The following is a 12,354-nucleotide window of genomic DNA, read 5'->3' as shown; positions in this document are numbered from 1 at the left end:
CCCAAAACCTACTGAAGAGGGTAGGATTCTGTCACAACCTTCGCTGAGTTTGGGATTTAGCTTATATCCCTGTCAGGCATTTTATGATACATCGTAGGCAATGCCATTTCTTATCCCATAGCAAGGCTAATATATCTTGTTTTGGAAGAGGCCATATGAGCCTCTCCTTTAAAAGGGAGACCCGTTCCTCAGTAAGAGAGTACTTCTGTGATTTCTTTTTATCCTCAGGTTTTGGGACCACCAGGCAAGAAAGGTGTCAGGGTAAGTCCATTAATTAGCACTGCTCGAACATTGCCTGAAAAAGCAAGGGATGGACTATGTTTCAATACCTGAATCATATATCCCTTGTGATAAATGGGAGAGGAGAGGTTGGAAAAATAGCAGTAATCTTGCCCTGCTGATAATTCTTTTGCTTTTATTAACATTTTGTGCCTGTCATTCTCTTTCTGTCTCTAGTCCATGGGGAAATCTGGTATTTCCATGTGCTAGTTTTAGGAGGTAGAGTTCGGAAGCACAGATCCAGCCCACACAGAGAAGTTACTTTCCAGACAAGGGAGGCATTGGCATTAAACCAAAGAATAGGTGAGGCAGGTGGGAACTTCTAGGGGTCTCTGGTCCTACCTCCTGCTTAAAACATGGCCAACTTCAAAACCAGGTGAGATTCCTTTGACCTTTTAGCAAGAACCTCCAATGGCAAAGTGTTCCCCACGTATCTGGTGCCCTGATTGGCCTTTCCATGACTGGAGGAATCTGAATTTCTCAAATGAGGAAGATTCCTGAGACAGAGCTGTTCCCTGACTGTTGGCCGTATTGTACATCTGCTTTATAGTGAGGTACATATACTTCACTTCTGCAAAGTCTTTGTGGTTATACAGGGCCTGGCATATTTCAAACATCTTTTTTTTTATTCTTTATAATTTATTGTCAATCTGCAGAGAAATAAAAGATCTCTCTTATCTTTGCAAGGAGTATTTACTGCAGGAGAAAATCCTCTTGGCTTTTTCACTCCTGGCATTCATGAAATTATCTTCATACTTCCCTTGCCCTTTAGAGATAATGAGTTTTGCCCTTCTCTCTGAACTTGAATGTTGGAGTCACCTCCATTCATTGGTTTTATTCCCCAGACTGCTTAATAGTGGTTATCAAAATGTTTCTCTTCTTTTAGGCTCGATGATGTTAGGTAATGACCTTGGGTCTGAATTTTATCATGCTTGATATCACTCTAAAGCCACACAGCAATTTGTAGTTGTGTAAAGTTACATACGTCACCAGTTGCATGGCTGGAGAGAGTCTAACTGTTGTGATAGGCTTTGTATAACAGAAGGCCAAGTACTAAGGGAAAGCTTCAATATAAACCTGAAGATGAATGGGTGGATTGATTGGATGGAAGGATGGATGGATGGATGGATGGATGGATGGATGGATGGATGGATTGGATGGATTTCCCAAGGGAATGGGTTTTCAGAGTGGTTTGAAAGTGCAGAATGTAGATTTAGCAAGCCACTTGAAAATGGTTTGGTTTTCCTGCGTGATATTACTAGCTTTTGGGATGTCTTTATACACAGGGAGATATTGGACCAACAGGGGCCCCAGGACCACAGGGAGACAAAGGAATACAAGGAGACAAAGGAGAGAAGGTAACATACTTGCTCTTGTTCTCTGAACATTTTCAAGAGAGGGGTATGTGTGGCACATAGGGACGTGGTTTAGTGGGCATGGTGGTGGTGGATTGATGGTTGGACTAGATATGGTCATTTCCAACCTTAATGATTCTATGATTTATGTCTTGAGCTTGAAAGAGACACTGCATCATCTCCCTTTGCATCTTGCTTAGAACCAAGCACAAGATTGGCAATTAACTCCAACAGTTATAGCAAGGTGAACAGGCTGGCCCTTAAGGGACTGCAAAGTGATAATGGGTTGGAGATAGCTAACAATTAATATGGCACAGGGCATAGTACCAAGAATGAAGAGTGGAGTGGGCTCATGTCTCCACAACTAATGAAAGGTAATGGAAGAATAGTAGCCACGATGTGCAAAATCCAGATGGGGAAACTGAGAAACTGGGTCCACCAAGCCATACTTTAGTGAAAGTGGCTCTCTGCAATAGCATCTCCTAGAGCTGGCAAGCAGTGCATCTAGGAGGGGAGAAGGACGTGATAACTGTACAGAGAACTGGAAGGTGAGACTGGCAGAGGGTTTACACTATGTCACTGTCATTGATTTTTGCAGGGAAATCCAGGTTTTGGCATTCCTGGTCAACCAGGGCTGAAGGGAGACACAGGGGACAGGGTAAGTGGGGCAACACACTGGGTGTGAATAAGGAACAGCTAAGGAGATGAATCAGAAACAGTTTCTCAGTAATCTCCATTCATATGAACTCACTGGCTGTCACTCACAAGGCCAGTCATCATCAAATTAATACCTCACTTATAATGAGAAGCTGAGCTATCTCCCGTCTTTGGTGCTCCCATGGTGTATTAAGGAGCAGCCTGCACCCAACTGTGGAACACCATGCAGAACACTCCTGATTCTGGAGGAAAGCATGGAAAGGTAAAAATTATCCAGGAAGCCCAATTTCCAATGGCTTTGTGCCCTGATGTGGTTTAGTGAGCATGATGGTGATGGGCTGATGGTTGGACTTGAGGTTCCTAGTGATCATTTCCAACCTGAATTATTCTATGGTTCAATGAAAGGAAACTTGACCTTTATCTTCCTGACTTATGTGTCAAAGTTGCAAGAATCTGGTGGTTCCCACTTGTGTTCACTAATATCTAGTGAGGGTTGAGTTTGTGCTTTCCCCGTGAGAATATTAATTGTCCATTTTGCTTTACTCCAGCAATGATTTATAAAATTCAGAATCTTTGAGATCCCCACCCCTCTATCAAAGTCAGTGGTTTTAGAAGTGGTGAAGACAGATGCATCTAGTCAATGTGTGCTTGCAGCAGCCCTTCTCTTGGGACACCATATGGTTTCTCCTTCTCTGCATCATACTAATCTTTTCCATCTGCTAGCACCTGCAATCAAGGAGTGGCTTTGCAGCATTAAGTCTGATGTGACCCTTTAGATATGACAAAGGACCCCTATCTGAAATTTTCCTCCCTCTGTCATTCTCAGCATGTGACTAACAGCGTCTATTTCTGCAGGGAAACGTAGGCTTGTCTGGCAGACCAGGTTACAAGGTGAGTATATGATGCAGTGATTGCAGCACCGTTTCGTGACTGATGTCTGTGTCACCCAACATAACTTGAGTCAGCAAGGTTTAATCTTTGCTGTGGGGATAGAGTCAAAATATGAGGGGCATTCAAAAGCTGAAGTCTGAACAGCTCCTGCTTTTCTGGAGTCTCCATGTGATGCAAGGAGCCTTGCACAGGTAAACAATGACAAGGTGACATGGAAAGGGGCACAAATTCTACAAACACTGTCTTGTAAGATTTGTGAGCAATGGCTGCTTGTGGGGTCTGAATGGACCAGTTTTAAGATGGATGTTTCCATCCGAGCCTGCTAAGCAAATAAGAAGAACACAGCCTTTCCTAGAGTAGGATAGATGCTCTGAGCCCAAACTTCAGCCAGCAGTGTGGAAGCAGTTGCATTGCCATGGTGCCATGAGCCAGCCTCATGATGTCTAAAATGAGAGCACCATGAAATACACAGGACGAACATAACAACTGCCTTGCTTTCTTTAGGGAGAAATAGGTCCGAAGGGAGAAAAAGGTGAACCAGGATTACCTGGGAAACCAGGCGAGACCGGCCTAAGAGGTAAAGATGTAAGTAGAAGCTACAAGTCCAGGTGGATGGTTGTGCTGACACGCTCTGCGCCAAGCCAACAACCTTAGGTTATGCCCTTGCAGAAGCAGGAGCAAGAAACAACATGGGACCAGTCAGAAACACGCATCTTATATAAGTCTGGCTGGGGAAGAGACAAGTCTCAGCCCTACAGTGTCCAACAACATGAATCTAGTTTGCTGCCTCAAACTAGGCACGATGGGTTGTTCATCAGGGGATACACCTTCTTATTTGCTCTGTCTTTTCACAGAAAATGAGAAGATGGATCCTCTTTAGGGTGTTTTTCAGGCTCTGTTTTGGGGTGAATACATGGCACCGTAGTTGATTTGCTATTCTACGTTGTGTGCTTTTGTCATTGAATCAATGCAGCATACAAGGAATGACCATGGTGTGCAGTCACACCAGCCCTGAAGGGCATACTCTTATTGCACAATACATGAGATTCATGGGTGGGTTCGGGTAAACCTCTCCTACTGGTAGTCACTGAAGACTTTCCTTTAGTCCAAAGAGCTGAGTTGATGCCTGAGCATCAGGTGGAATAGGGCAACCAAGAGAAGACTTGAGGAGGGGAAAAAAAAAGGAATTTATAGTGGAAAAAAACAACCTGGTTACAAGGCTAAATGTAACCTAGCATTTTTGCATTGTATTTTAGGGAGAACCAGGGAAGAAAGGCACCTCTGGGATGAAGGTAATCAGTGGGAAGTCCAAATATTCTGGGGTTATGTAGGTGCCAAAGACAACAGCTTCACTCATGACTGCAGTGCGTACAGCAGTGTAGGTTGGTTGTGTTTAAGGTGAAGTTCCTTGTAGCCCAGAATCTCTTCTACAGTTAGTTAAGCATGAGTAAATTGAGCAGCGTCTGCAAAACCAGTCTCTTTGATTTATTTTGAAACTAACTCCTACCTATTTTATTTTCTGTTGCCTTGCCCTTGAATTGTATGAGACTATGAAGAATCCTCATTGTATTTCACATGGCTTTATTTTGTTTCAGCTTTGTTTTCTCATCTTCTAAAGATAAAAGATACAAAATGAAAAGTGAAAAAGAATCAAATTATGTTTTCTTTGGGAGATAGTTCTTTATGCTCAGCAGCAGAAAGTAGATTTCAACTCATAGTGGGGTTTGGTGGAAATAACCCCATTTCCTCCATAGATATCAGTAGTCTGATGTTACCATATATCTTCAACTCTATTTACTCTAACACTAGGGCAGATCTAAAATCAACCCTAGTTAAGTATAATTCAGATCACCTTGACTGGTGATGGTACCAACTTTATAAGCATTAATACCAAAGAAGAAACCTTAGATGCTTTAGGGCTGTTGGAATAGTAGTAGGACTTGATTCTCACCCTCTAAAATGTTTTCTCCATGTGTAAAATTAGTACTACCAGTGAAGGTTCAGGCTTGAATGAAGAAGGCTTTTAGAAGCTTCTACTCTTCTTTTTCAGGGAGAAGCTGGTGCCCCAGGAGAACCAGGAGAGAGAGGAATGAGGGTAATAACTGTTATTATCATAATTTTCTGCCTAGGTGAGCATTTTTCTTGTTTGCTTCACTTTGTGGAACTGCTGGATGTGTTCTGTTTCCAATTGTTTCTCTGAATCCTTTCTCATTAGGGTCCACTTGGACTCCCAGGACGACCTGGAGAGCAGGGGATAAAGGGCGACCCAGGAGAACCTGGGAAGGATGTAAGGCAAATCCTGAAAGGGCAGTTGTATCTATGTTCAGTCTGATATCCCTCTAACTTCTTAGGAAAACACTGGCTAACATCAGCTATGTTTGTCAAAGGGACGGAGGTCTTAAGGACGTGATATTTCTACAGACTCTATGAAAATGAGCAACTGAATGGGTGAAAGTCCCTAATGAGCCTACCTGATGAGGATTACCCTAACCCTAACCCTGTGACAATTACACCCCTTATTAAATATTAGAGAGTTCCTCTGCAAGAGTGAGGGTAAATTCCAGATTTTATTAGCTCAGCTGCTCAAGGAGGGGTTTGTTAGTCTATTGAAGGCTGTGCCAGCTAGAAGATGCTGAGACCCCTCTCCCCTACCATAGCTTGTTCTCACCCTTCCTCTCTCTCCCCTTCCTAGGGAATTACTGGAGAGAAGGGAAATAAGGGCAAATCTGTAGGTTTGCATGTTCTCATTTATCATTTGCATGATAGAATGTCTGTTTGGTGGCTAAAATGCTGAGCTGTATCACTCACTCTTTTTATGGGGGTGTTTTATCTTCATAGGGTATGCCTGGGCTGCCTGGGACTCCTGGAAGCATTGTGAGTATTGCCTTCGTCTGCTGACTTATCCATTTGATCAGGAAAGGGATATGCTGATGGTTGGACCAGATGATCTTGTCTTTCTAACTATAATGATGCTATGATTCTGTGTTGAGATTTATCATGAATTCTGGGTACCACAGGGAACACACTGCCAGAACATATAGTATATGCTGTAGAGTCCTCTTAGCCTTATCAGAAGAGACAAAGCAGTGCAGCTACTTCCTCTGCATGTGTGGTCAAATGAATGTCACTCCAAATGGTTTGTCAGTGGTCATGCAAGAAGCTCATGACACAGAAGAGACTAAAACCTGGCTATGAACTTGGCCTCTGGAAATGTAGATGCAAATACCAACATCACAACCACCCTGAATCTCTGATACATGAGCATAGAGATGATACACTGGCTCCCTTTTGGTTTGAGTCCAAACACAACATGTCCACATTGCTAGTTGAGAGAAAGCAGCTGGCTTTCTGCCTATGGTTTATCTGGGATAAAATGCACATGGAGATAAGGCATCTTCCTCCACCAGATATCTTCCATTTTTTGCAGATGTCTTCTCTGGGGAATACCATCACTCTGAAAGGTGAAAAGGTATTTTGCTTAAAAATATTTGTCTTTAAGTTGGATATGTGGTTATTTTGCATTTCTCAGATGTTGTGTAACTTCTTTACTTTTATAAGGCAAAGTCTGCAAACACATCCTGAAACTCTCAAGCTCCATAAGCAAATTCTTGCTGTTCCCACCTTCAACAGCAAAGCTACTCCGAAATTAGTGTATCACTTTGAAGATTCCAACGAAAGATTAACATCAGCTATCCTTCCAAGACATTCATGTTTTTGCAGGGCAGACAAGAGTTAATTAGGGGAATACATTCAGATTGTGAAGTTTACTGTCAGCCTGACTGTTTGGCCTAAAGGGAATAAGATGATTTGGATGCTGGAATGACTCCAGTGTTTTTTTCTAGCAAAACAAGTATATTACTATTACAGAAGCTCCCTTGCTATAGCAATAGCTCTGCATCTGAGTGGATATGAGGCAATTTTGTCTAGTGATTGGGTGGGTCACAATGGAATGGATCCATCACAGATGGAAGTATCAGTGAGGGGTGGTAATGGCATTATTAGCTGAAATCATTATCAGGGCAAAGAATAAACAGAAAAGGTCTCTGAAAAGGCATGAGAACTCCTCTTGAAGACCTAAATAGTATATTTTGAGTGAAGGGCAGAGATACCCCGGTTTTTCCTTAGTTCCATGAGTCAGTAAGATAGTTAGAAGAAGATAGAAGAAAAGGCTGGTAGGTCCATGTTGGATTGTTGTTAGTCTTTGGCCAGTACGTGGGAAACACCATAATGTGCAATGATCACTGTGAATTTTAGAGGGGATGAAGAACTAATGTGTTCCTGCTGGCTTACAGGGAGATCGAGGGAAGGATGGTTTGAGAGGTGAAAGAGGTCCTCCAGGCCCAAAGGTATGTGCTCAGATGTATGGTAGCATCTTTGCATTGGTGCCATTGGGTTGAGTTGGCCAGAAGGGAAGAACACCTATCTCAGATCTCATCTCACTCTCCAGAACATTGGGTTTTTCAAAGCAGAAGTCATGAGCTGGGCTTGTAAACTTGTGGTCACAGCAATGCTGTAGTTCTACAACTCCATTTTGTAAATATACAACATTTAGGCAAGAAGATGCTGTTCATAAACTGGATGAGTTTATACTACTAGGGCCACTACTAGGGCCTTCCTGATGCCCTTCATTCCACCGGAATCTGTCAGTGCAGAAACCAGATTTCAGTGAAATGAAGCCCGTCGGAGGGGCAGCTCAGCTTCTGGTCTCATCAGATTCTCCTTCCCCTACCAGAAGGCATCCAAAGCTGCTACAGCTTATCTGGCATTTCATCCACATCAGCAGCCTAGAATCACTCACATGAAGACCCATATCATGCTGGGCAAGGAGACACAGACAGCCCTGAAGACAACCTGTCCTTAGGACTCGCATATGGAAGTCCATACTTAAACCTATCAGAGATATTTCACCCAGACCAAATGTGGTAGTGTGGAGGGCCACCAGGACCACAGCCACCTCCAAAAGGGACCACCAACACTGGGAGCAGCTTGCCCATCCTCTACCCTGCTTCCACCTCCACGCAACTGCTAATCTAGTGACAGCAGAGCGGAATTCAAACCCTCCTGTGAGCCAAGGAAGGGGATTCATTTGGGGTTGTGGAGCAGGATAGAGCAAGGGCCAGATTTCTGTGACCTCTGTGACTTCTGCTCATTCTTGATGCCAATCATTAATCAGAATTAATGAGTTGATCTCGTTCATTTGAAGGGAGAGCCTGGTCCACCAGGAAGAGGAGTCGAAATGAAGGTAAGGAAAATAAAAACTATAAAATATATTGATGTTGGGAACACCTTCCCTCTGCCTGTGTTCAGGATGTCAGAGGAGACCTTATGAATGCCACAGGCTTAGCCATCTCCACCTGCAGGACTGGCTCCCAGGTTAGAGAGGAAAGATATCACTGTGTTCAGTCCTTTGAGAAATGCTATTTGCCTCACACCCCATGTTTCCCAGAGCACTGGAGTCAGGCTCCTGCTGAGGGGGATATATTGGCTGCTCTTTGAGTAGAGCTTTGGTTGTGCTCTTACCCTTTTTTCTTCTTACAGGATCTGGAGAGACTTTTTGAAGAATATGGCATCAAGGTAGGTAATGCTCTCCTTCTGATGACTGTAATAACTTTTCCATCTATCCCCTATGCTCTTCTGGAGATGACATGTGCATATCCTAGTCCATCACTGGTACTCACAAGAAGTCAGGGTTATTAGATTTCACTTTACATCTTACCATGTGTATGTAAGTTCTTGGACAGCTTTGCTCCTGCTTCATTAAGGGGTTAACTGGGGCTTTGAGGCTCATATGAAATTGAGATCTTAGAAAATACCCACTTAAAGTTTGGTGCTACCACTTGGCTTAGCTTGTATGAAGCTCTATTCCCCTCTTGGAAACACATCAGTCATCATTCCAGGTTGGCTATAGCACTGTTGTTTCTTGGTGATGGGAGAGTGACAGTAAACAACTGTGTGCTCTGTTGGTTGCAGCTGGCATTGTTGAAGGACCTCTCCAATGCAATCCTGCAGGAGGGGCTGGGGTGGCTGATGCAGCACTTGGGCAGCTCCAAGACGTCTAGGAGAAAGCTGGCACTTCCTCACACACCCAAACATGCCGTGAGTATTTGTCATGTTCAGGAGATGGACAGACATAGAAGGAAATGAGACAGTGAAGGCTTCAGGGTCACCTCAGTCATCCAGCAGTTTATAGTGTCTTGCAGGCATGTTAATCTGAAAGAGGCTACTGGCTCATACCAGGAAGGTTTGTTGAATTGGGGTGGGGATTTGAAGAGCAAAGCAGCTGAAAACATGAGAAATGACCACAGGGTTGGCTTCAAAAGTAAAGGACACAGAACAACCTTGGTAGGAAGAGTTGGGGTTCCACTGAGATGCATCCTAGAATCCTGAGGGAATTGGCTGATGTAGTCACCAGATCACTCTTGATGATGTTTGAAAAATCATGGTGGACAGGTGAAGTCCATGGTGTAGAAAGGATGATTCAGGGGATCACCAGCCTGTCGGTATCATCCCTGTGCTGGGGAACATCTTGGAGCAGATCCTCCTGGAAGCTATGCTAAGGCATATGTAAGACAGAGGGGTAGTATGGGAGAACTAGTATGGCTTCACCAAGGGCAGGTCCTTCCTCACCAACCTAGTGGCCTTCTACGATGGCATAACTACAGCAAAGGACAAGGGAAGAGCCACCGGTGTCATCTATCTGAAGTTCAGTAGAACTTCTAACACGGTCCCCCATAACATCCTTCTCTCCAAACTGGAAAAGAAAGAGAGTGGCAGTCAGTGACTCAACATCCAGATGAAGATCACTGACATGTGTTGTACCTCACTGGGACCGATTCTATGGCAGTGATTCTCTGATTCTATGAAATGGTGAGAAAGGATTGCTTATTACAGTCTCCATCTTGGTATAAGAAAGCCAGCAGGTGGGACCAAGACTGCTGGAGTGCCAGGGTGGTGGGCAGAAATAAGCCATCAGAATCTATCTTTTTGCATTTGTGGTTCATGGGTGGTTGTTTTATTGATGTTACAGGGTTCATTGCCAGTTGATACTTCTCATGATGCCCTGACCAGCACTGGGGTGACAGAAGAACCACAGAGTCTGGCAGTGGACACTCCATTTAGGGTGCTGGTGTCTGAAGGACTCCCTAAGGTGAGAACAAACAGCAGAATTGGTGAAGTATAGTCATGTAGATCTGTGCTCTTGTCCATCCAGTTTGCTGCAGTGATAACATTAACAGTTCACACATCTGATGCATGCCAGAGCTTCCAGTCCATGCTCATCCCTCATCCCCCATTCCCAAATACATTTTTTTCTTGTCCCTGCCATGACTCCACAGCTCTCATTTGCTCAAGTAACCACGCTAATTGCTACAGATAATCTAATTGCCTACAGCTTTGGCAATTGCAAGTAACAAATAATTTTTTGTTATGGAAATTAGAAATTTACTAGTGATGTTATGGTTTATCTCGTCCTGAACACCAGTTCCTGTCTGCTGCAGTACATATCCAGGAATAAACATAGAGAGCTGTATCCAAGCTACCTCTCATAGCTGCAGGAGAAACCCTGGGTCTTAATTTGCCCATACTATACAGTCCTGAAAAAGGACAGTCTGGAACACAGCACTGGCAGCTGCAATTGTGTCTTTTCTAATCCTCTCTTATGACAGTCGAGAATTGACTCACCATAAACCTTTGTTAGTCATGGGTAGGAAATGTTGCCTGTAACTGGAGCACAAGAGATGTGGGAGTGTTTGGAGCCAGCTCATGGTGAATTTGTCTTCCTCTGTGGTTGGTTCATTGATGACCTGTTGTTCAGGCACTTAGGGTAAGGCAGGCTCATCCTTACTCTGCTCCAGGATCTTGCTGTGATCTTGCTTTTCCAGATCATAGCAGCCAGGATAACAGCATTTTAGGGCCTCAAGGGAGAATGAAGTGCTCACCAGTAGGTTTGTTTGCATCAGAGTTCCCAAAAAACCAAAAACTGACATACACCAGCAACCCTGGAGCCAGATTTGGGCAGCAGAGACACCAAAGTTATGACAATAAGGGAGTTTTGTCCATCTTAGTGGTCAGGGTTTTTCATAAATGTTGTCACTATCTCTGCCACTATGAATAGGGGTTCGGGGTATAATTAGATGGCTTGGGCTGTTTGTCCAGGATGGGGTGAGAGGAGCCAAACACTTCTTTCTAAGGACTTTGCTTGGGGTTTAAGGTAGAAGAGGCAAAACATTCACCTCTGAGTCACTGGGCAGCCCCCTGACCCATCAGGGATCTCTGTTGGATGCCACAGCCCAACATCATTGGCATTTCCCAAGTAAAGTGCAAGAGAGACCTTGGCAACTTGGTTCTTTAGGTTCATCCTCAGCCTCTAACAAGTGACAGTGTGGATAAAACAGTGTGTTGTGGATGAGGTCTTGACTTGGAAAAGCAGTAACTTTCTTTGGTCTCCACAGGGTCCACCTGCTGATGGTTCTGATTCTGAGCACCAACCCCTGGGGAACACTCCTGAGTCAATGGAGAAAATATCTGAGGAAAGAAGGAGTAAGGGAGACTCAAAAGGGACAAATATCTCTCACAGCAGTGTATGTAAATGCCTGTTCAGTGACTTCTAATTACATTCCTACTCGTGCTGATTAAATAGATGCAAAAGGATTACATTTTGAAGAACTTGATTAGATAAACCCTTTGCAATACTGTGGATTCTTCCTCTGTTTTACTGCAGTGAAAAGTTAATTTAGTGAAAGGATAAGGATTCCTGCAGGAATCAATTCCAGTGCCTGAAACTTTGCTTTCCATGTTCCATTCTGGTAATCATTAAGACTGTGCTGTCATTCATCTCCCACCTTCTGCAGAGCTTCTCTGTGCCCTCACCACATCTAGAAGGTGATCTGCAAGGAAACCTGTCCATAGAGCTACTTGAATCCCTGGAGGAAAGAGTGGAAGGACAGCCACAAGAGGACAACAGCCTTGTAGGTATTCCCCAGCAGCACTAAGTCACACTAAGACCAGTGTGGAGATCAGTGATAGACCGGAGGAGACTGGGATGTTCATCTTACACCCAGTGCTCTGAGCCTTGGAACAGCCCCCAGACACATCCACAAAGACCACTGCTTGGACATGAGGTCTGGGCAGGACACTGTTGGCCAACTGTGTCCTTTATATATGGCCAGGGAGT

The 12,354-nt window shown here is 44.0% G+C and overlaps 1 protein-coding gene across 7 annotated transcripts in view; it reads left to right on the top strand.

The window, feature by feature from the left end:
- LOC107325293 (collagen alpha-1(VII) chain-like) overlaps nt 1-12,354 on the top strand; it is an 86,050-nt gene that overhangs the window by 35,888 nt on the left and 37,808 nt on the right. For 5 of the 7 annotated variants that reach the window (XM_032448635.1, XM_032448671.1, XM_032448756.1 and 2 more), the window contains exons 39-55: nt 229-261; nt 1,566-1,637; nt 2,233-2,292; nt 3,147-3,182; nt 3,687-3,767; nt 4,439-4,474; nt 5,233-5,277; nt 5,398-5,469; nt 6,021-6,056; nt 6,610-6,651; nt 7,475-7,528; nt 8,386-8,424; nt 8,721-8,756; nt 9,153-9,278; nt 10,210-10,329; nt 11,633-11,761; nt 12,032-12,148. In XM_032448635.1, coding sequence (XP_032304526.1) covers nt 229-261; nt 1,566-1,637; nt 2,233-2,292; nt 3,147-3,182; nt 3,687-3,767; nt 4,439-4,474; nt 5,233-5,277; nt 5,398-5,469; nt 6,021-6,056; nt 6,610-6,651; nt 7,475-7,528; nt 8,386-8,424; nt 8,721-8,756; nt 9,153-9,278; nt 10,210-10,329; nt 11,633-11,761; nt 12,032-12,148 — 1,134 coding nt within the window. The remainder of the gene's footprint in view (nt 1-228; nt 262-1,565; nt 1,638-2,232; nt 2,293-3,146; nt 3,183-3,686; nt 3,768-4,438; nt 4,475-5,232; nt 5,278-5,397; nt 5,470-6,020; nt 6,057-6,609; nt 6,652-7,474; nt 7,529-8,385; nt 8,425-8,720; nt 8,757-9,152; nt 9,279-10,209; nt 10,330-11,632; nt 11,762-12,031; nt 12,149-12,354) is intronic. The other 2 variants (XM_032448711.1, XM_032448736.1) reach the window with 2 other exon arrangements.

Source organism: Coturnix japonica, chromosome 1, assembly GCF_001577835.2.
Source record: "Coturnix japonica isolate 7356 chromosome 1, Coturnix japonica 2.1, whole genome shotgun sequence".
Classification (NCBI taxonomy): Eukaryota; Metazoa; Chordata; class Aves; order Galliformes; family Phasianidae; genus Coturnix; species Coturnix japonica.
The sequence above is the reverse complement of the archived record's forward strand: the minus strand, read 5'-3'. Positions and strand labels throughout refer to the sequence as shown.